Source organism: Schistocerca americana, chromosome 2 (assembly GCF_021461395.2).
Source record: "Schistocerca americana isolate TAMUIC-IGC-003095 chromosome 2, iqSchAmer2.1, whole genome shotgun sequence".
Lineage (NCBI taxonomy): Eukaryota > Metazoa > Arthropoda > Insecta > Orthoptera > Acrididae > Schistocerca > Schistocerca americana.
The window spans coordinates 217,840,457-217,865,676 of record NC_060120.1 but is presented as its reverse complement, the minus strand read 5'-3'; the positions used below and the strand labels follow the sequence as shown (position 1 = coordinate 217,865,676).

The following is a 25,220-nucleotide window of genomic DNA, read 5'->3' as shown; positions in this document are numbered from 1 at the left end:
GAGGTTGATGGAGTCAGGTGAATGGTTTTGTAGGGGGCCTAAGGTTCTGAGGATTCCTTGAAGCAGGAATGGGATTACCTTGGCAAACTTTGTATGTGGTGTTGTCTGAAAGCTGACGCAGTCCCTCAGCCACATACTCCCGACGATCAAGTACCACGGTATTGGAACCCTTGTCCGCCGGAAGAATGACGATGGATTGGTCAGCCTTCAGATCACGGATAGCCTGGGCTTCAGCAGTGGTGATGTTGGGAGTAGGATTAAGGTTTTTTAAGAAAGATTGAGAGGCAAGGCTGGAAGTCAGAAATTCCTGGAAGGTTTGGAGAGGGTGATTTTGAGGAAGAGGAGGTGGGTCCCACTGTGATGGAGGACGGAACTGTTCCAGGCAGGGTTCAATTTGGATAGTGTCTTGGGAAGCTGGATCATTAGAGTAGGATTAGGATCATTTTTCTTCGTGGCAAAGTGATATTTCCAGCAGAGAGTACGAGTGTAGGACAGTAAATATTTGACAAGGGCTGTTTGGTTGAATCTGGGAGTGGGGCTGAAGGTGAGGCCTTTGGATAGAACAGGGGTTTCGGATTGGGAGAGAGGTTTGGAGGAAAGGTTAACTACTGAATTAGGGTGTTGATTGGAATTTTGAGGTTTTGGAGGGAGTGGAGCTGGAAGTGGGAGATTGAATAGATGGGAGAGACTGGGTTTGTGTGCAATGAGAGGAGGTTGAGGTTTGCTGGAAAGGTTGTGAAGGGTGAGTGAGTTGCCTTTCTGGAGGTGGGAAACCAGGAGATTGGATAGTTTTTTGAGGTGGAGGGTGGCATGCTGTTCTAATTTGCGGTTGGCCTGTAGGAGGATGCTCTGAACAGCCGGTGTGAATGTGGGAGAGAAAAGATTGAGGACTTTTATTAAGGATAGGAGTTGACGGGGGTGTTCATTGGCTGAGTTGATGTGTAGGTGAAGGATTAGGTGGGTGAGGGCAATGGATTGTTCAGTTTGGAACTGGTATAGGTACTGATGGAAAGAAGGGTTGCAGCCAGAGATGGGAACTTTAAGTGTGAGGCCTTTGGGGGTAATGCCAAATGTCAGACAAGCCTGAGAAAATAAAATATGGGAGCGTGATCTGGCTAGGGCAAAGGCATGTTTGCGGAGGGAATGTAAATAAAACTTAATGGGGTCGTTGTGGGGGTGTTGTGAGGGTGGCATGGTATTAGAAGGTGGAAAGTGTAACATGAGGCTGAAATGAAAATGAAAATAAAAGTATATGGGGAGAGATAAAGGTGAACTAGAAAGTAACTGGAGATCTGGTGTGAAAAAAGGCGAAAAATTATTGGTTAAAGCTGGGCTATGTTGATGCTGTGGTGAACTTGGGTTGGTAGACAACGATGTGTACAAAGGTCAGGTGGTTGTGTTGCCACCAAAACACGTTAAAGGGTAGAGAAATTCGGGAAAAATTCGAAAAAACTGCGTGTAAATGTATTAAAAGGAGTGGTTTTATGGTGGCAGATTTTGAAAATGAGGCTAACAATTGTCTGACGAAGAAATAATGATGTTAAAACCTGTGGGAAGCGGCTAAAAATTATCGGTGATGTAGGAAAAACGGAAATGGAAATAAAGCGAAAGTTATTAGAACTAGCCGAAATGGTTGTTTAATAGGTGAAAGGAACTGTTTGTGAACTAGAAACGGTGGATTTTATAGCAGCGGTAGTGTTGAAAGCGGAAAAAATTTTTTTTGGTTATGGTTTGGAAGTGGGTTACTTATTACTGAGTATATACAGGGTGTTACAAAAAGGTACGGCCAAACTTTCAGGAAACATTCCTCACACACAAATAAAGAAAAGATATTATGTGGATATGTGCCCGGAAACGCTTATACCTCACCTGTCATTCAACAACATCTTTGCCTCTACACTTCCGCCTCGACTGACATCTCTGCCCAAACTCTTTGCCTTTTAATATGTCTGCTTGTGTCTGTATATGTGTGGATAGATATGTGTGTGTGTGCGAGTGTATACCTGTCCTTTTTTCCTCCTAAGGTAAGTCTTTCCGCTCCCGGGATTGGAATGACTCCTTACCCTCTCCTTTAAAACCCACATCCTTTCGTCTTTCCCTCTCCTTCCCTCATTCCTGACAAAGCAACTGTTGGTTGTGAAAGCTAGAATTTTGTGTGTATATTTGTGTTTGTTTGTGTGTCTATCGACGTGCCAGCACTTTCGTTTGGTAAGTCACATCATCTTTGTTTTTAGATACATTATTTGTATTGTAATATATAAGTTTTGTAATTTTTGATTCTGTTTATCCAGCCAAGGCAGGTGAATGACAGCCATGTTAATAAAGGGTAGTAATATCTAAGTCAGTTCAGAAAAGTACGAGGTGGAATCCAAAATTTTTGGGATGGCACTGCCATCTGGAGAGTAGGAGTGGTAGATCTTTCCACCCCTAAGTGGCGAGAGCTGCATATCTGATGAGTCAGTGTGTGGAGTGGCATTCAGCTGGGAGGACATGTTGCATGTCCACAATGATTTCCGTAATACTCTGTGTTTGGTGTGTGGCAATTTTGCGATGGATCCATGAACAGAACAGCAGACCTTCATCAGACCACAGCTGATGATCCAACCTTCTTGTCACGGGGTATCACCAGCGACAAGAGCTGGATTTGCAGTTATGACCCAGAGACAAAGCAACAATCGTTCCAGTGGGAGAGCCCGGCTCTCCAAGACCCAAAAAAGTGAGACAGGTGAAGAGGATGATCATCGTTTTCTTTGATACCAAGGGAATTGTGCACAATGTATTCATCCCACCCAACCAAACAGTGAATTCCGCATAATACTGTGATGTTTTGTGATGGCTCTGTGAAAACATGTGGTGATGACAGCCCAAACTTTGGCATCAAGGGAACTGGCTGCTGCATCATGACAATGTGCCCTGGCGTACGTCCTTGCCCACCAGGACCTTCTTGGCAAAAAAACAACATGGCAGTTGTACCTCACCCACTGTACTCACCAGATTTGGCACCTTGAGACTTCACGCTATTCCCAAAACTGAAACTCAAGTTGAAAGGCCGTCAGTTCGACACTCTAGTGAGGATTCAAGAAGCATCGCTGGTGGTGATAACCACCCTCAAAGAACAGGACTTACAGAAAATGTTTGACCAGTGGCAGAAGTGCTGGGACTGGTGTGTACATGTGGATGGGAACTACTTCAAGGGTGATGGTGACCATTAGTCCAAAGGTAAGGTTTTCAACAGATGGCAGCACCAGTTTCAAAAATTTTGGATGGTACCTCCTATCCTTTTCCCCAGCTGAAGCCCAGTCGCACGCCCTGTTCCTTAAAAGCTGCCTAAGCCATGTAAATCCCCTCCCCTCCCAAATGGAATAACCATAAAAATTAATATCTCTGAATGCCATCCCTTTTTTCACTATGACCATCAAATTTTCAGATTCCATAAATCCCTATCCCCTACTAATGCGATAATGCAGAAACACAGACAACTGTAAAGCAACTCTGCTCCCTCTCACTGTTACTGTGCAACCTTTACTATGAGTACTTACATCATATTCTCAAATGTATAGCCTTGCTCTCTGATACCTGGAAGAGCACTCCAAACACCAGCTCCAAAAGTCTCGAATTTATTTACATCTTAGACCCACTTCAGAGCACCACTACCCAACAACTATTCTACCCCAGTGAACCCCTTATCAACCCCTTCAGCATGAAGCCCTTGTCTTGCTGACCTTTTTCCTCTGCCACATCCCACAAAACTCTGTTCCATCATCCCACAGAATCCAACTTTCAACCCCACTCCCAAGTTCAGTCACACTGGACTCATCAAAAATCTACCAGTGCTCTGCTTCTCTCAGTCCTTATAGTGGAAACATGTTTTTTTCTATCAGTCTCCCCAACCATAGCCAACCTAATTCCAGTACTGAATCTCATCTTTCCCAGTTCATACCACCATCCAACCATGACCCTCCCCCACTCCCACCTAACCACCTCCCTGGTTACCGTCCAGGAATTCCTTACTTCCAACTTGATCCTACTTTCCTTCCCAAGGTCCCTTCCCCAGAACACAAACTTCTCAATGGAAAAAAGAAGAGTCATCCATAATCTCCAAACAGGCACTGATTTAATCATCTTCCCTGCAGATAAAGACTCCACAACGGACATGATGAATCACAATGATTATCAGACAGAAGGCAACTGTCAACTGTCTGACCCCTCTACTTATAAGTCCTGCCATAATGAGCTCATCCAGCATAACCTACAATCCCTGCTCGAATCCTTAGGCCCATCCCAGGGTCTCTCCATGAATTCATCTTCCTTCTCACCCCCAATGAGACACTGCACACCCACCTTTCACAGTCATTCCGAAATCCACAAAACCAACAACTCTAGACACCTCGTAGTAGCTCGATACTGTGCTTCTCTGAAAAGAATCTCCGTTCTCATTGACCAACAGCAGTTGCCCGTAGTCTAGCCTCTCATTCAAAGATACAAACTCTTTCTTTCACTGACTCTCAACTATCCTTAGCTCATTACCACCTGGATCCCTACGCAACACTACTGATGCCATATCTTTATCAATTAACATCCCACATGTCCAAGAGGTTGCCAGTATCAAACACTACGTGTCCCAATGTCCTTCCAACTCCTATCTCACCATCTCATTCCTTACACATCTAACAAATTACATCTTCACTCTTAAATACAAACAAATCTGCATTATGGCCCCCTGTTAAGTGAACCTGCTGTGGGCCATCTAGATGAAACCTTCCTAGGCTCCCAAAACTTGTCTGCTTCCAGTGTGTTGATGATATCTTCATGATCTGTCCCAGGATCAAGACATCCTATTCTCATTACTCCACAGCCTCAACACCTTTTCACCCATTCACTTCACATAGTCATCCTCAGCTCAGCTCAGCTTTGACATTGAACTTCACGTCTCTGATGGCTCCACCTATACTTCTGCCCAAGTCAAGTCCACTAACCATAAATATTAGCTGTATTTTCACAGCTGTCGTCCTTTCAAAACAAAAAAGGCACTCCCATAAAGACTGGCTAACCATGGAAAATGCATTCAGTTCCCTTGTTTAGTATGCTGAAGTTCTCAATAAGGCAATCAATTCCCTTGTCCAGTACGCTTGGGTCTAACTAAGGCCTTCACAGACAGGCACTATCTCCCAAAACTTGTCTGCAGTTAGATTTCCACACCATATCCTCAAAACACCTCTAATCCTTCTACCACCTCAAAGAACAGGCTGCAAAGAAACACCTCCCATCATCACCCAGTATCATACCAGACTGGAACATGTGAACGATATCTTCCCCAGGGGTTTGACTATTTATCATCATGCCTGGAAATGAGAAATATCTGACTCACAATCATCACCCCTCCTCCTGAGGCGGTAATCTGCCGCCCATCCAGTCTGTGCATTCTCCTAGTTTACTCTTATTCCACACCCACTTCCTACCCTTTGCAACATGTCCTTGTGAAAGACTTGGTGCAAGGCCTGCACGATACACCCACCCAGCACATCCTACTCTGGTCCCCACCAGAGGCAGGGCAGGGCCACCTCTGACAGCAGTCATGTCATATACCAGCCCTGCTGCAAACTCTGCACAGCATTTTACATGGGGATGGCCACCAATCAACTGTCTCTCCAAATGAAAGGCCATTGTCAAATTGTGGCCAAGAACAGAGTTGGCCACCCAGTGGTGCAACATGCTCCCAAGCAGAACATTCTGATTCCAGTGGCTGTGCCAACTCACGCCATCTGGATTTTCTCTTAACACCAGTTTCTTGAACTACATATGAGAGTTGTCCTTGCAACACATCTTCCATTTCTGTAATTCTCCTGCCCTCTATCTCTGCTAGCCTCCTGCCACACTCCCTCCTCCACACTGCCCAGTACCCTAACGTCATTCACCTTGCGACCACACGCTCTTCCCCACAGTTTGCCCTTCTCCTGTTCTGTTGTACCCTCCTAATCTAGTCCTCAACTTCCCTGCCACATCACCATCACTTGGCCCCGCATGAAGCCACAGTACCAGTGTCAGTGCCTGTCTCACATTTCTATCCCATGGACCTGCTTCCCCTCTTCCTCTGCTTCCTGCACCTCTTTCTCGTGTGCTTGTTGCCCCTATCCATCACAACTCTCAGTCATGCTTCACCAACCCTTCCTCCCATATAAGTAGCCTTAAAAAAAGGAAGATTGAACAAGTTCTCCACTATTGTTAGAAAATTGTGGCTAAAGTACTGTGACACACACATTAAGGAGACAGAAAAAGTGCAAAATAAAGGGGTACTAAGGGAAAAATATGAGGAAAAAGGTAAATCTACTATGGAAAACCCTCACCAGAAAAGTGAATAGTTTCAGGGGACATCTGGTAAGGCATCAAGGCATAGTTAACCTGTGGCTGGAAGGAGCAGTAGAGGGGAGAAATTGTAGTGGCAAACAATGACTAGAATGTGCAAAACATATTACAGATAATGTCATGTAAAAACTACATATGGATGAAAAGAATAGCAAAGATAAGTAAAGATCAACAACTGCATGAAACCTATTGCAAGACCAATGACAAAAAGAAAAAAGAATGTATTCAGCTAGATTTTTATCCTCAAGTTTCCATGTTTGTAGCTTTCATACTTCATATATTGAATCAAGAAGACTTTTTCGAGGTGGAAGCTGTAAAACTTAAGAACTGTGTATGTGTGCAGGGGTGGGACTTCAATTGCATATACCTTACCATGGTGTGTCTATTTGGAGGTGGGGGGATGTTTAGGTTAGGGAGAGGACAGTTGAGGGTACTTCGTGTATATCTTCTTACGTTCTTGTAGATTGAAGTTTTAATCTGAACAACTGCACACACAGTTGTTAGACAGTTGGCAGGGAGTACTATATACATGAAAAAAAACTGACAACTACACACGCACTTACCGGTATATAAGAAGGTATTGGTATGTCCACCAATGACAACATCAATATCAGGAACTTCAGAAGCAATTCTCTGATCTGTTTTGTAACCTGAATGGCCCAATGCAATCAGAATATTGATTCCTTCACGTTTCAGTCTCTCTGCTTCTTCTTTAATACTTGCTACTTCATCCAAAAATTTGACTTTTCCAGTGAAGGCTATGATCTAGAAAATTAATATTATTCATTATAAGTTAAATACCTAAAAATCCAAAATTAGTATAATTATTCAATTTAATGAACACAAGCATACACCAACAAGAACAGCTGTGGGGATAAGTACACATACATTGGTGTAGGGACACTGGATCTTTAAATCTGGAAAATTCAGTCATTTGTTTCATTATGAGAAAAAAAGCTATACATAAAATACAAATGGCAAATTTGCAAGTGTGATTGTGGGAAGGTACTATTGATATGAGTGAAATAATTTGATCCTGCACAAATGGTCAGATCACCATTAAAAGATTATCAACAGAATAATAGCATTCTGTGCCAGAGTGCTATATAATATTCTTTTTATTGACTCAGTTTCATCCTTCTGAATATTGCATATTTTCATTCCCATATATTGTGCAGACTGTGCAAAAAGACCGAGTCTGTGTAGTAGGAAGTATGAAACTTAATATTGTTTCTAGTTTCATACCTGTGCTGGAAATTATTTGGAACAAACATTTCACGATTATTATTTGCAAAAAGAATTATTTCACATAAATATAACGAGAGAAAATTTAGTATGTTAGGTCTCTTAATAGTCATCTTGGGGTTGAAGCTCTTTTTTTCTGTGTTTGCTTTATCAATACATACATTTTTGGATAGGTCCACCTTTAGCAAAACACAATTTTGTTTTTTAACCCAAACATGTTTCACTGCAGTTGCAGCATCTTCAGTGGGCTTTTATTTTTCATCTGTTAAAGATAAAGAAAGTTCTTTATTGTTTGTATACATGTAACTATTAGTTTTTAGATCGTAATTACAGCTATTTGAAAAAACACATAAATTATGAATTCATACCTTTTTACCACATGGTGTGGTTTCTCTGATGTGTTGTGTTTCCACTGTGGCTGTTTTGTTCCACAATTTGTCATCTGCAACCACTTACACCTTAAAGTAGATAAATTGTTTAAGCCAAAATTATGATTTGAAAATTGTTATTTCTGTGCCTGAAATTAATTAATTCTGAGTGTGTGTGTGTGTGTGTGTGTGTGTGTGTGTCTATTTACATAATGTTTCACTTACATTTTCTTTTTCCTCATCTTCATCACTGTCAAACACTATATACTAAGTTGCCACTATCACTGTCACAGTCACTGTCACTGTTACACTGTTTACCAACTGTAACAACAAATATGACAGGCAGTGGAACAGTTGAAGGTGTAAAAACAATATGGCTGACAGTGGAACAGTTGAAGGTGTTCCTGACCGTTGTTCTGAATCTTTCAGAGGTGTCTGTGAATTTTCTTAAAATTTTGTTTTATTTGTGTGTGTGTGTGTGTGTGTGTGTGTGTGTGTGTGTTTGTGTGTGTGTGTGTGGAGGGGGGGGGGGCTCTATAGGTTGATCTTGTCTAATAATTCTTTCAGGACAAAGAACAGAGTTCCACTGCAGAGAGCTGTGTATTATCAGTTGTTTGCCTTCCACTATGGCTTTTTGTACCTGATAATTTTCTTCAATTATTAGTTTTAGTGGGGGGCTATTGCTGCATTTGAGAATTTTCAAATCAGTATTGATGTTTGTTGGGTTATGTTTCTTGTCCATGAGGTGTTCAGCAAATACGGAATGACAGCTGTTACTTTTTAATGTTCTTCTGTGTCCTGTGTATCTGGTATTGAAGTTTCTGCTTGTCTGCCCTATATATAAACTGCTTTGCAGTCCTGGCACGTTAGTTGGTAAATACCAGACAATTTGTCTTTGTCTGTGATTGTGTTGGTTGTCCTTAGTTTTCTCTGTGTTGAGTTGTCTGTCCTGCAGGCTATTTTTACCCCCTTTTTTGTGTATGTTGCCTATTCTGTGGACTGCTTTGTTGTAGTAGGTGAGACTGAACCACCTGTTTGTCACTGTGGGTGTTTCTTGTTCAAGTGTGCTCATGTGTGGGTTCTGTGTGTTTGTAAGTTGGTGAGAAGGCTTTTGTTTCTGTGTGTTGGGTGTCCTTTTTAATTTTGTGGTTCAGTTTATATATAGTGTTTCTGTCATATCCATTATCTACTGCTATTTGTCTGATTGTCTGCAATTCATTCTTGTAGTTCTTTTCAGTGAGTGGGTTTTTGTTCAGTCTGTATAGCATATATTGGAAGACGGCTAGTTTGTGTGTAATCGGATGATTAGAATCCTTGTGAATGGCTGTGCTGGTGGTGGTCAGTTTTCTGAATATAGAGAATTGGTGTTGGATGTTGTGTCTGTATATTATGAGGTCAAGGAAGTTTAACCTTTAGTCGTGTTCTGTTTCTATGGTGAATTTTATTTTTTGGTATACTTTGTTTATATCACTGTGGATTTGTTGGATGTGATTTGGTGTTTCATCTACAAGGCATATGATGTCACCTACATAACAGTACCAATATATTATCTGGTATTGTTTGGGTCTTACTTTTGTATCAAATATTTTATTCTCAGAGTGATTGAGAAAAATGTTGGCTAGGAGTCCACTGACTGGTGACCCCATTGGAAGCCCGTCTTCTTGTGAGTAGAACTGATTGTCAAATGAGAAATAGTTTTGCTCTGTGATTAGTTTTAGGATGCTAGCTATTTCTTTTATGTAGGGTTTGGGAATTTTGGCTTGTTCTTCTAATTGTTGTTTGATGATATTGATGGTTTCTGTGGTGGGGATATTGGTGTACATGGATGTGTTGTCAAATGATGTGAGTGTGACTGTTGTGGGTATGTTGATGTCTTTTATTTGTTGTATCAGCTCTTCAGTGTTGTGTATGCTTCTGTTATTTGTGTATATGTGATGTTTCTGTAAGTATGTGCACATTTCTCTGGCTAAGTGGTTTGTGGGCACACAGAATTAAATAATTTCAGGCACAGAAATAACAATTTTCAAATCATAATTTTGTCTTGAACAATTTATCTACTTTAACGTGTAAGTGGTTGCAGATGACGAACTGTGGAACAAAACAGTCACTGTAGAAACACAGCACATCAGAAACCCACACCATGTGGTAAAAAGGTATGAATTCATAATTTATGTGTTTTTTTCAAGTAGCTGTAATTACGATTTAAAAACTAATAGTTACATATATAAAACAGTAAAGAACATTCTTTATCTTTAACGGATGAAAAATAAAAGCCCACTGAAAATGCTGCAACTGCAGTGAAACATGTTTGGGTTAAAAAACAAAATTGTGTTTTACTAAAGGTGGACCCTATCCAAAAACATATGTCTCTTAATAGTGGCTGACAAGATCCTCTCTGCTTTGCACTGCACATATTTCTTATATATTTTACAAAGTTAATATCTTCATCAAGTTGCTAGCATTTCCACAGGAGACAATACTGTATCTCACCATTGCCTCAAAGTAATTATGGTACACTTTTTTGTGTCTATACTAGTGACATTGGCTAAAACTGACATAGCAAATGTCAGGCTATCTAATTTATTTTATAAATAGTCTGTGTGTGTGGAGCATGGCAGGTTTCTTCCCAATTGCATTACTAAGACTTTAACATATCCTGCTCCATTTAGTTTCAAACTGCTGTGCATAGTGTGAATATCATTTATTTTCGACTGTTTTGTCTTAAACTGCATCAGTTCCATTTTTGAAATATTTAGTTTTATGCCATTTATATGGAACCACATATGTTGGTTTTCTAGAGTTTTTATGACATTTTGAGGAATTTCTTCTGCATTTTCATTTTCTGTCAGCACTCATACATCAAGAGCAAATAAAACTGAATAATAATTTGTATTTATGGGTAAGTCATTTATGTAAAAAACAAAAAGAACTGAGCCTAGCACTAAGCCTTGTGGTACCCATTGTGAAATAGTTCTCGACTTCGAGGAGTATTTTCCTTCACATGATGTTACGATAACCCTTTGCTTTTCCCCTATCAAGTATGACTTACGCCACTGTAAGACACTACTCATCATTGTATATTTAAATCATTTTATATAATAGTAAGGACTGGTTCACACATTCAAATGTTTTGAATAAGTGACAGAAGATTTCTGCAGCTTCTTGTGATTTGTCTAAAGTGGAATTAACTTTATTCACGAATTCATTGACTGCATAAATTGTACTTTTACCTTTTTGGAAGCCAAACTGATTTTCTGAGTCTGCACTCAAACATTTGATATTAACTTACAGATTAAAACCGTGTGCCGGACCAAGACTTGAACTTGGGACCTTTGCCTTTCGCGGGCGAGTGCTCTATCAACTGAGCTACCCAAGCCTGACTCACACCCTGTCCTCACAGCTTCAGAATGATTTATGCTGCCTCATGATGGAGACAAATATTGTAGTTACAAACTGTGTGTTAGTGTGTTGAATCTTTAATAGAAGATTATACCTTTTAATGAGTAGATTATGACAGCATTTTTAATTTTTAATTTCACTCAATAATTATATGAAATACTGAAAATCAAATTTTGTTACACCCGTAAGTCATTAGTTCAGCCTGCAACTGGGACTGATAGAATGCAAACCAGTTTAGTTGTTTAGTATTATAAATTGTTTAACACTTACTTTGAACTATGTTTTTAAATATGGAACACATATTTCATCAGTCTCTTTGAAATTAAATGAAAATAATAAAAGAAAACAAGTGTGTCAAGTCATTGTTTCCAGTGTCTTCATTAGATTAGGAATTAACGATTCCTCCACATACACTAATGACTGTGAAAATTGCAACACAGAAAAGGAAACAACTGACTGAAATGAACACTTTGCTACCAATTAGGTACATGACAGTTCATGATTAATTATATTGCATGACTGCAAATGATCTGCAATTTGGAGAATTCAGTGTTTGTGTGATAAGTCAGAACATGTAACAGAACTGAGCAAGCCCTGGCTATGTTGCCGTGCTATCTCTCTCCACGCAGTTCATATCTATATCATCAAAGCACCAACATAAATTGATACAGGACAGTAATGAAAGCGTTAACGACCAACTGCCACTCAGACATCCTTAATGATCACATTGCAAGCAAACATGGAGGTCTGGGAAGCAGTGTTACTTACTGATCTCTGAAAAAAGTTTGTACGTTTCCTACCCCTCTGACTGAATATGGTGCCACATGTCATGTAGAGTTTCATTGGAGGAGACAGTTCTCAGTCTCTAAAACCTCCCTGAAGTAGCAGTTATTTTTTAGATTTCCCTCATTACGTAGGTGTTGCACTCTGGTATCCCAAAATATCACACCTGACATTCACCCGCTATGCCATTCTACGAAACAGAATTTCAAATTGTCGTAGTCCTGATAGCATCTAATATGTATGTCGCCAACACTGTTAGGGTGGTTGAAGTAGGACTCACATGAAACCATATTTTGCAACTATGCACACTAATAATAGAGTTCATGTTACCACTGCAGCCTGAGATATTTATATTTTTTTGGAAACAGCAGACAGTGCAATTACATGTTTGCTATAAGTCCAGGTTGCAATGAATCTTTCTCACAGAAAACACTAAACTCTTTCAGGGCTTAGCATAGAATGTTGCTTTGGGACATGATATTTTTGTTTCAGCAGCAATAATAACTAAGCTGCAATGTGCATGTAAACCAATAGGTTGTTAGTTAGTTACACAGTTACAAGTTCCATAGATCATTTGAATGATTCTTTATCAAAATGATGTGGTAGAGTCAGTTTACAGGATATGTACATATGATTAGTGTTAACATTAATGAATACATTATTATTTTAGTCCTACTCATGCAACTACACTTAAAAACAAGTTTTTTTTTCCTAGCAATTTTTGAAGTGCAAATCCATCAATGGAATAGAAAGAGATGTCCAGGAGAAAAAGTTAGGATTAAAATTTGTTTTGGTACCTGTCAAACATTTTATATTATTGAAATTATTTAACTGGATAGGTAAGAAATTCTACTCACAAAGCAGCAGCAGAACACACACATAAAAGACTGTTGTGATTGGCAAGCTTTCAGAGCCAGTGGGTCCTTCTTCCATCAGAAGGGTTGAAGGAGAAGGAAGAAGGGTGAAGGAAAGGAACTGGAGATGTCTAGGAAAAGGGATAGAATTTGGGGAAGTCACCCATAACCACAGGTCAGGGGAGACTTACCGTACGGGATGAGAAGGAAAGTGATTAAGAGGCAGGCTGCCAGATTTGTTACCACTAGATTCAAATAGCACACAAGTGTTACAGAGATGCTTAAGAAACTCAACTGGGAATCCATAGACAGAAGATCAAGTTCTTTTCAAAGAACACTACTGAGCAACTTTAGAGAACCAGCATTTGAAGCTGACTGCAGAGTAATTCTACTGCTGCCAACATACATTATGTGTAAGGACCATGAGGATAAGATACGAGAAATTAGGGCTCATGTGGAGGCATATAGACAGTTTTTTTCCTTCACTCTATTTGCAAGTGGAACAGGAAAGGAAATGACTTGTAGTGGTACAGGGTATCCTCCGCCATGCTCCACATGACATCTAGTGGAGTACCTATGTAGATGTAGATTTGCCCTTCCTGTTACTTTCATTCTCACTGGACAGTGACAGTGGTCACGTGTGTGAGTTGTGTTTGCGTAAATGTATGTGTGTTTTCTGCTTCAGAAGAAGGCCTTTTGCCTGAAAGCTCAAACATATAGTAGTCTTCTCATTGCACCTATGTGTGACTCAACATCTCCTCTATATGGTAAGTAGCACTCTACCCTTTCCAATTTTGTTTATTGTAAATACACAGTATAGTAGGAAAAACAATGATTTTGCAAGTGATTTGGGAGTATATATGGCATGAAATGTAGCATTGGGCTGTTGCCATTGGAAGCAACAATGGCTTCAACCTGGTGGCATGCCAGGCTCTTAGCTATATATGAACAGATATTTGCAGTGGGTGAGGGATCTTGAGAATAGTCTGGCCAGGGTAACAGCTGAGCACCCCCTGAACTGAGATAGGCTAGGACATCATGGGCAACATAGTTTTGAATTATCTTCTTGAAAGATAATGCATGCCATCAAGACATCAAAGGTACATGGCACGTCAGAAATATGGTGTCTACTGTCTAAATTACAAACTGTGTCAAACAGGAGGGACTATGTTGTGTAACCAACAGCACACCAGGTGCTGGCCTCTTATGATGATGATGGTGAATGCAGTCTGGCCAAGTTCATTCTACTTGAAGCCTCTACACATTGATATTCCCATTGTGAGCCTGTCTGCAAAACTGAGACTTGCTTGAAAAGCTGATGCGGTTTGACATATGTTCCCAGTGTTGTCGTTTGGTGCACCACAACAGCTTGCCTCTCTCTGCTGCTGTACTAAGGGAAGCTACAACAGTGGTAGCCATGCTGGCAGTCCACAGTGCCCCAGACATTATTTCACTGTCCATGTGAATACCTGTCTTGTTGCAAACATATTCATCTCCTGACACGAGGTATGTGATGTAAATGTATTATCCTGCACAGCTGAGCAAACAATATGTCTATCCTCTCAGCCACTGGTCACAGATTTCCACTGAGACCCTAAATGGTACTGAGTATCACTGATTCCACAGTTTTGCAACAGTCATGGGATCCTGACCAACACAAGCAACAAAATAATAAATTTCAGTCTCAATAGAGCATAGCCCTGCTGTTTTCAAATATCAACAAGTATTCGTAGATGTTTCTCTTTCTTATATGAGGCATAACATGATATTCTCACATACAACAACACTGAAATTAGAAACCCACTGTGCAATATTTCTGTATCTATATCTACTTGGCTACTCTGCAACTCACACTTAAGTGCCTGGTAGAGGGTTCGTCAAACAACTTTCACATTACTTCTCTGCCATTCTACACTCTAACAGCACCCAGGAAAAACAAACACTTAAATCTTTCCTTGTGAGCTCTGGTTTCTCTTATTTTATTACAGTGGTAATTTATTCATGCCCAAAATATGTTTGCATTTGGAGGAGAGTGTTGAAGATAACCCTGACACTAGTGTAGGCAGTCTCTTTAGTAGATCTGTTACATCAGCAAAGTGTTCTGGCAATAAAATGCTGCCTTTTGTTTGCCTTCCCTGCAACATTATGTTCCAGTTTAAGTTGATTGTAATTGTATTTCAAAGGTATTTAGTAATTCCTAGGCATTTAGTTGAATTCACAGTCTTTGGATTTGTGTGATTTATCACGTAACCAATATTTAATGGATTCCTTTTAGTACTCATGTGGATGTCCTCACACTTTTCATTATTTAGGGTCTGGTACCACTTTTTATCCTATACAAACATCTTTCTTTATATACAGATTGTAGATGGTGTTATTTGTGCTTACTTCTTGCAGTTGAACTGAAATCTCTAATGGGGAAAGAAAAGAGGCACCGTAGAGGAATTATCCAAATGGGACGGAAATCAGTAGATGTAATACGATGTACATGTACAGAAAAAAAAAAAAAAAAAATACAGCTTCAGAAAAATGGATGATTTATTCAAGAGAAAGAGCTCACAAACTGAGCAAGTCGGTACTTACTGGTCCATCATTGGCCCCTATGTAAGTAGTTATTCACCTTGGCATTGATTAATAGAATTGTTGGTTGTCATGCTAAGAGAAAACATGCCAAATTTTGTCCAACTAGTGCGTTAGATCATCGATATCCCAAGCTGGTAAGAGGCGCCCCCCCCCCCCCCCCCCCCCACCCCTGCCAATGCTCCAAATGTTCTCAATTGCGGAGAGATTGACCTTGCTGGCCAAGATAGCGTTTGGAAACACAAAGAAACGTTGTACAAACTCTCACCATATGCCGGTTGGCATTGTCTTGTTGAAAAGTATGCCCCGAATGGCTTGCCATGAAGGGCAACAAAATGGGGCATAGAACATCGTCGACATACCACTGTGCTGTAAGGATGCTGTGGATTAAAACCAAAGAGGTTATTGTATGAAATGAAATGGCACCCCAGATCATCACTCCTGGCTTCAGGCCATATGGTGGGCAACAGTCAGGTTGATACCCCACCACTGTCCAGGGCATCCCCAGACATGGCTCTGCTAGTCGTCGAGGCCTGCAATCTCATTGACTGGAGTAGAATTATCTTCAGTGATAATTTCTGCTTTGAACTGAGCCCCAATGACCAGCAAAGACGTGTTGAGACACCCCAGACAGCGGTGGGATGCCAACCTGACTGTCACCCACAATATGGTATGACAACCAGGAGTGCCATTTCATTTCATAGCAGAGCCCATTTGGCTGTCACCTGTGACATCTTTACAGCACAGCAATATGTCAATGATATTCTATGCCCCGTTTTGTTGCCCTTCACGGCATGCAATCCTGGGTTTATATTTCGGCAAGGTAATGTCCACCCATCCACAGTGAGAGTTTCTACTGCTTGTTTTCATGCTTGCCAAATCCTACTTTGTCCAGCAAGGTTGCCAGATTTCTCCCAAATTGAGAATGTTTAGAGTGTTATGGACAGATCCCTTCAACTAGCTTGGGATTTTGATGATCTAACACACCAATTAGACAAAATTTGGCACGATATCCCTCAAGAGAGCATCTAACAACTCTGTCAATCAATGGCAAGCTGAATAAATGCTTGCACAAGGGCTAGAGATGGACCAATGTGTTACTGACTAGTTCAATTTGCAAGGGCTCTCTTTCTTGAGTAAATATTTTTTTTTCATTGTAATCATTTGCTTGCCTGTGCACATACATCACATCTAGTGATTCCCATCCCTTCTGGATAATTCCTTCATGGTGCACCATCTTTTTTGTCTTAAAGTGTATTTGCATATTGAAACATGTAAGTAATGCCAATCTGACATTTTTTGCTTTTATTATTCTCATGATGTTACAATTTTAATGGCCAATATTAATAGTCTGTGGCAGTATTCTTAGCCAATTTCCTTTCCAGGCTTCCAAACATCTTTTGTTGCCAGTATATCCTCAATGTCTGCTCATTCTCTCATTTCTTCATTCATAATGTTCTGTAGATGCCACCAAGAAGTGTAATGAATTAACTTGAGATGAAGATGCCATGAAACTTAATGTGTGTACTAAATTGACACTATAATGCTTAATACCTATCAGGCTTATGCCCTATAAAAACTGCCAGTTTGCAAAAAAAAGAATTGCTGCCTTCTCAGTTTTATTATAGGGCTGCTGTTTATCTGGCCAATACTGTCATCTTCATTTCTCCTTTATCCAGCATCAGGCAACATTGGGAATTTATGGTACTTCTCCATTTTCCTCTGTCTTTTGAACATTCTTCTTCTCTAACTGTTTTTTTTTCCACTCAAGATTCCTTCTTCTTAAACTTACCTTTGTCGAGTCAATTCATCTTGCTCTAGGTCTCATTTTTGCCCTCAGACTGGCCTCCATCATTCATTTTGGTATTCTTTCATCTTCCATTCTATTTACATGTCCAAACCAATTTAATCTGTTCTTCTCAGTTCTCCCATACAGATTTTCTACTCCATTTTCATTCCCTACAACTTCATTTCGCACTCTGTCTCTCCTCGTTTTCTCTAACATACTTCTTAGGAATTTCATTTAACAGGCTTGGATTCTACTCTCCTCTCTTTTTGTCACTGTCCAAGCCTCTGAAGCATATGTCAGTATGGATGTAAAGTATGTCTTATACAGCACTTGCTTAATATTTACTTGGTTACAGTGATATTATTTAAAGAAAATATTCTTACATCTGTAAATACTGAGTCATGTTTATAGTATGTTAATACTTGTCACACAGCTTTGCAACAAACAGTGCCACTTGTCAACCAGTTAACATAAATTTTCAGTCTCTGAATCCAGATAATTTGTAGAAAGAATGGCCTCCTGTTTTTCCCCGCTGTGTTTTTATAACGGCGGTGTCCTGAGTGACTTTTACTGAACATCATTTCCTTCTTTATCCATCAAGAAATTGACCTTATGGTGTATCAAGGCTTCAGGTCTGCATCTGTTGGATTCATCTGCTCTTCCGTCTTCCAATATATCTTCAAGCTGCTGGGTGTTAGTGGAGATTAATTTTAGATATTGTTTCACTGGACATGTACTGTATATGGTTCCACCACTAATTTTTGTAACCTTTTATCTTTTCCACTAAGCACCAGATGTTTAACTGCTGTAGTATATTCTCATTAATACCTACTTGGCACTTATGAATCACTGTTATTGTGTCAGCCTGCAAAAAGGACATTAACATAACTTCATATAACCTCACAGAATCCTTACCTATGTCATATCTTCTGGTGCAGTACTGCTATTGTCATAAAGGTATTCTACAGAAGAGTGCAGTAAGAATATTGTCTAAAGTTGATAACCAAACACAATGCAGAAGCCTCTTCAGGGCCATACATATGTGTGGCCAGTACTGTAGTGAAATGCGAGTCTCCATTTCACGACAATACTAGCCTCACATAGTAACAGAGCAGATGTATTTTTTCCCCTGTTATGTTTTTCTCTCCCCCCCCCCCCCTCCCCCTTACCCTAAAAAAAAATTATTCTTTGCAAATATCTTCCAGAATATCACTTATATTATGGCGTGTCCAGAGTACCAACAGTCTTGAATACTAACTCAGGGCTTAGCCAACTTTATTAGCCATTACATTCTTTTGAATAACGGGAATTCATAAGTGTGATTAGTTTACCTAAAAACCCATGCTAACTGCACAATACCAATAACATAAAACTTCATTATCACCATTCACATGTAAACATATGTCCATATACTAATATTTGGATGGAGTAGAGGTTAAAGACAGATGAATAATTATAGCATTTTTACAGCTAATGTTGGAAACATAGTATTAACTTTTGCACTCATTTAGTTGCAGAGTAATTAGCATTCTCATCTAAAACATTGTTACTGAAGTAGAATCCCATATTTTGGGAAATTAGACAGCACAGTCCAATAGTAACTGTTGTACCTAAAATTTCACAACTAGAAGAATCTCTCTACACTATTAAGTTAATCAAGATCATATATGTTTAATTGTAACTTGTAAAAGACAGTGGACAACAATAGCTGAGAATCATGTTAATTATAGTGAACATACTGCAGACAAACTGCTACAAATTACAATTCATACAATGTGCCTAGTTTTATCTAAATTTCACATCCTGGAGATCTTTCTATAAATTGAGACTGTTTTCAATGATTGACTTGCAATTAACCTCAAGAACTGTGTTAATCTTCAATGACACACTCTGTGAACTGTGACAATAGTAAAGAACTATGAACCATGTTATTTCCGAATTATGCTTGCTGTGCAGCTGTGTTTGTTTTGATATGATTATATAATTGGAAGCACAGTGTAATTAAAAAACATGTTGATGATTCACATGCTACGTGAGAACTTTTTGGTCACTTCAGTGTTCGGCTACTGCACTCGAACAATCTCGATGTAGGATATCAACAGAATGTGTGTACTACGTGACTAGCTGTTTATCTGTGCCTTAATTATAATAGATGAGACATAATCTGGCCATAAACATTAGGTCATCTGACACTAGAGTGTAATTAAAGTTTTTAAGGTGTAAAATTTGTTTGGAACAATTACTGAAAATAGCCTACTTCAGACAACCACTTTTCAGCCAGATTTGACTGAGGTGCAACTGCTGATGACAAACTACCACAGGAAAATATAACTATGCTTCAACATGTGTACACTATGTATATTCCAGACAAAGTAATAAAGCACAGTGCAATACATATATAAATTGCCAACTTGCTGACATCATTAATGTATCATTTAGCACAGGAGTCTTCCCAGAAAAGCTAAAATATTTAATTGTAAAGCCAATTTACAAGAAGGGTGACCAGTCTGAGCTATCAATTACCATCCTATATCACTGTTATCTGGATTTTTAAACATAACTGAGAGAGTAATGCATGAAAGACTGTCTCATTCACATACTAAAAATCAAATATTAGTTAATGGAAAAACTGTTTTAGGAAAAATAGGTCAGCTGTCACAGCACGGTCTATAACGTTTGAAATCAGATCATAAATTCCATAGTCAGAAGTGAATTGTGGACAGTTTTTGGATCTAGGCATTTGATGTCATTGGTCACAATTTATTGCTCAAGAAACTACACCGAATAGCCAAAGAAACTGGTACACCTGCCTAATATCATGTAAGGTCCCCACGAGCATACAGAAGTGCCGCAATACAATGGGGAATGGACTCAACTAATGGCTGAGTACTGCTGGAGGAAACTGACACCATGACTCCTGCAGGGCTGTCCATAAATCCGTAAGATGGGGTGGAGATTTCTTCAGCACATTGCAAGGCATCCCAGAGCTCAATAATGTTCATATTTGGGGAGTTTGATGGCCAGTGGAAATGTTTAAACTCAGAACAGTGTTCCTGGAGCCACTCTGTAGAAATTCTGGATGTGCGGGGGTGTTGCATTGTCCTGCTGGAATTGCCAAAGTCTGTCGGTATGCTCAATGGACATGAATGGACGCAGGTGATCAGACAGGCTGCTTACATACGTGTCACCTGTCAGAGGCATATCTATATGTATCAGGGGCCCCATACCACTCAACTGCACACGCCCCACGCTATTACACAGCCTCAACAAGCTTGAACAGTCCCCTGCTGACATGCAGGGTCCATGGATTCATGATGTGGTCTTCATACCTGTACAAGTCCATCCGTTCAATACAATTTGAAATGAGACTTGTCTGACCAGGCAACATGTTTCCAGTCATCAACAGCCCAGTGTCGGTGTTGAAGGGCCCAGGCGAGGCAAAATGCTTTGTGTCATGCAGTCATCAAGGATACACAAGTGGGCCTTTGGCTATGAAAGTCCATATCAATTATGTTTCATTGAATGGTTTGCATACTGACAATTGTTGATGGCCCAGCACTGGAACCTGCAGCAATTTGTGGAAGGGTAGCACTTCTGTCACATTGAATGAATCTCTTTAGTCATCATTGGTCCCGTTCTTGCATGATCTTTTTCCAGTTGCAGCAATGTCAGAGATCTCATATTTTACCAGATTCCTGATATTCATAGTACACTCATGAAATGGTCATACAGGAAAATTCCCACTTCATTGCTACCTCGAAGATGCTGTGCCCCATTACTTGTGTGCCAACTATAACACCATGTTCAAACTCACTTAAATCTTGATGAGCTGCCATTGTAACAGCAGTAACTGATCTACCAACTGCACCAGACACTTGTTGTCTTATATAGGCATTGCTGACCGCAGCACCATATTCTGCCTGTTCACATATCTCTGTATTTGAATACCCATGCCCATACCAGTTTCATTTGCATTTCAATGTGTATTGTCATGAGATTCTTGGAATAGCATACGACTGGTTCAAATTCTGTCTTTCTATCAAGTACCAAATTGTAGAGATGCAACATACAGGAAAAGTTTACTCAACAACATACCAAAGAGAAACATCAGCATACCAATGAGACAGGTATGGAGTGCCACTGGGCCCCATACTGGGACCATTGCTGTTCCTAATATTCATAAAGGACTGCCAATCCATATATCAGCAGCACATACAGTACGTTTGCTCATGACAACAGTCTGTTTGTTAAAGCTATGAATGAAGCTGACCTACACGAGAGAGTCACAGTAGCTGAAGAAGAAGCAAGTATGTGGTTTATGGATAACAAATTAACTGTGAATAACAAAAAACAATTTGGATGAACTTCAGACATGTAACAAATAAACCAGAAACAAATCCAACAGTAGATTTTGGACAACACAGCTAGAGCAAATCCCCATACTACAGTTTTAAGCTAGTATTCTTATATTCTTAGAATGCTAAAAAATTCCTGTAGTACTGATGCAGTGTTATGTCCATACTTTGCACTCATACATAGCACATTAAGATATGGCATCATATTTTGGGGAAATACCAATCTAGTGGAACACACATTTATGCTTCAAAAGACAGCAATAAGAATAATAAAAGGGGTGACACATAAAGAATCATGCAAATTTGTTTCAAGAAACTAAAAATCATGACCCTACCACGTATCTATGGTCTTTCCCTCTCCTTCCCTCTTTCCTGATGAGGCAACCGTGGGTTGCAAAAGCTTGAATTTTGTGTGTGTTCGTGTTTGTTTCTGTGTCTGTCAACATGCCAACGCTTTCGTTTGGTAAGTTACATCATCTTTGTTTTTAGATATATTTTTCCCATGTGGAATGTCTTATTCTATTATATCCATATTATTTATGAAAGTATATATTTTCTGAAGGCACACCAGGAACATTCAGTGTTAAACAGCCAAGTCCACAACTACAAAAACTGCTCCTTTTCAGTCTAACATCCTGTTTAGTCAACTACCAAAGGAAATTAAAAGAATATATAAGTTTCACATATCTGAGATCAAAAATTCTAATTAGGAAGAGTTTTTATGGTATCAAGGAATACTTAGATCATCAGCACTGAGGTGCAACTGCTGATGACAAACTACCACAGGAAAATATAACTATGCTTCAACATGTGTACACTATGTATATTCCAGACAAAGTAATAAAGCACAGTGCAATACATATATAAATTGCCAACTTGCTGACATCATTAATGTATCATTTAGCACAGGAGTCTTCCCAGAAAAGCTAAAATATTTAATTGTAAAGCCAATTTACAAGAAGGGTGACCAGTCTGAGCTATCAATTACCATCCTATATCACTGTTATCTGGATTTTTAAACATAACTGAGAGAGTAATGCATGAAAGACTGTCTCATTCACATACTAAAAATCAAATATTAGTTAATGGAAAAACTGTTTTAGGAAAAATAGGTCAGCTGTCACAGCACGGTCTATAACGTTTGAAATCAGATCATAAATTCCATAGTCAGAAGTGAATTGTGGACAGTTTTTGGATCTAGGCATTTGATGTCATTGGTCACAATTTATTGCTCAAGAAACTACACCGAATAGCCAAAGAAACTGGTACACCTGCCTAATATCATGTAAGGTCCCCACGAGCATACAGAAGTGCCGCAATACAATGGGGAATGGACTCAACTAATGGCTGAGTACTGCTGGAGGAAACTGACACCATGACTCCTGCAGGGCTGTCCATAAATCCGTAAGATGGGGTGGAGATTTCTTCAGCACATTGCAAGGCATCCCAGAGCTCAATAATGTTCATATTTGGGGAGTTTGATGGCCAGTGGAAATGTTTAAACTCAGAACAGTGTTCCTGGAGCCACTCTGTAGAAATTCTGGATGTGCGGGGGTGTTGCATTGTCCTGCTGGAATTGCCAAAGTCTGTCGGTATGCTCAATGGACATGAATGGACGCAGGTGATCAGACAGGCTGCTTACATACGTGTCACCTGTCAGAGGCATATCTATATGTATCAGGGGCCCCATACCACTCAACTGCACACGCCCCACGCTATTACACAGCCTCCACAAGCTTGAACAGTCCCCTGCTGACATGCAGGGTCCATGGATTCATGATGTGGTCTTCATACCTGTACAAGTCCATCCGTTCAATACAATTTGAAATGAGACTTGTCTGACCAGGCAACATGTTTCCAGTCATCAACAGCCCAGTGTCGGTGTTGAAGGGCCCAGGCGAGGCAAAATGCTTTGTGTCATGCAGTCATCAAGGATACACAAGTGGGCCTTTGGCTATGAAAGTCCATATCAATTATGTTTCATTGAATGGTTTGCATACTGACAATTGTTGATGGCCCAGCACTGGAACCTGCAGCAATTTGTGGAAGGGTAGCACTTCTGTCACATTGAATGATCTCTTTAGTCATCATTGGTCCCGTTCTTGCATGATCTTTTTCCAGTTGCAGCAATGTCAGAGATCTCATATTTTACCAGATTCCTGATATTCATAGTACACTCATGAAATGGTCATACAGGAAAATTCCCACTTCATTGCTACCTCGAAGATGCTGTGCCCCATTACTTGTGTGCCAACTATAACACCATGTTCAAACTCACTTAAATCTTGATGAGCTGCCATTGTAACAGCAGTAACTGATCTACCAACTGCACCAGACACTTGTTGTCTTATATAGGCATTGCTGACCGCAGCACCATATTCTGCCTGTTCACATATCTCTGTATTTGAATACCCATGCCCATACCAGTTTCATTTGCATTTCAATGTGTATTGTCATGAGATTCTTGGAATAGCATACGACTGGTTCAAATTCTGTCTTTCTATCAAGTACCAAATTGTAGAGATGCAACATACAGGAAAAGTTTACTCAACAACATACCAAAGAGAAACATCAGCATACCAATGAGACAGGTATGGAGTGCCACTGGGCCCCATACTGGGACCATTGCTGTTCCTAATATTCATAAAGGACTGCCAATCCATATATCAGCAGCACATACAGTACGTTTGCTCATGACAACAGTCTGTTTGTTAAAGCTATGAATGAAGCTGACCTACACGAGAGAGTCACAGTAGCTGAAGAAGAAGCAAGTATGTGGTTTATGGATAACAAATTAACTGTGAATAACAAAAAACAATTTGGATGAACTTCAGACATGTAACAAATAAACCAGAAACAAATCCAACAGTAGATTTTGGACAACACAGCTAGAGCAAATCCCCATACTACAGTTTTAAGCTAGTATTCTTATATTCTTAGAATGCTAAAAAATTCCTGTAGTACTGATGCAGTGTTATGTCCATACTTTGCACTCATACATAGCACATTAAGATATGGCATCATATTTTGGGGAAATACCAATCTAGTGGAACACACATTTATGCTTCAAAAGACAGCAATAAGAATAATAAAAGGGGTGACACATAAAGAATCATGCAAATTTGTTTCAAGAAACTAAAAATCATGACCCTACCACGTATCTATGGTCTTTCCCTCTCCTTCCCTCTTTCCTGATGAGGCAACCGTGGGTTGCAAAAGCTTGAATTTTGTGTGTGTTCGTGTTTGTTTCTGTGTCTGTCAACATGCCAACGCTTTCGTTTGGTAAGTTACATCATCTTTGTTTTTAGATATATTTTTCCCATGTGGAATGTCTTATTCTATTATATCCATATTATTTATGAAAGTATATATTTTCTGAAGGCACACCAGGAACATTCAGTGTTAAACAGCCAAGTCCACAACTACAAAAACTGCTCCTTATCAGTCTAACATCCTGTTTAGTCAACTACCAAAGGAAATTAAA

General features: G+C 39.7%; 1 protein-coding gene across 1 annotated transcript in view; it reads right to left on the bottom strand.

Moving 5' to 3' along the window:
• The window catches only part of LOC124595615 (protein 5NUC-like), a 226,101-nt gene that overhangs the window by 20,678 nt on the left and 180,203 nt on the right, over window positions 1-25,220 (bottom strand). Inside the window, exon 3 of the mRNA XM_047134434.1 lies at window positions 6,927-7,128. Within this exon, the coding sequence (XP_046990390.1) occupies window positions 6,927-7,128 (202 nt within the window). The remainder of the gene's footprint in view (window positions 1-6,926; window positions 7,129-25,220) is intronic.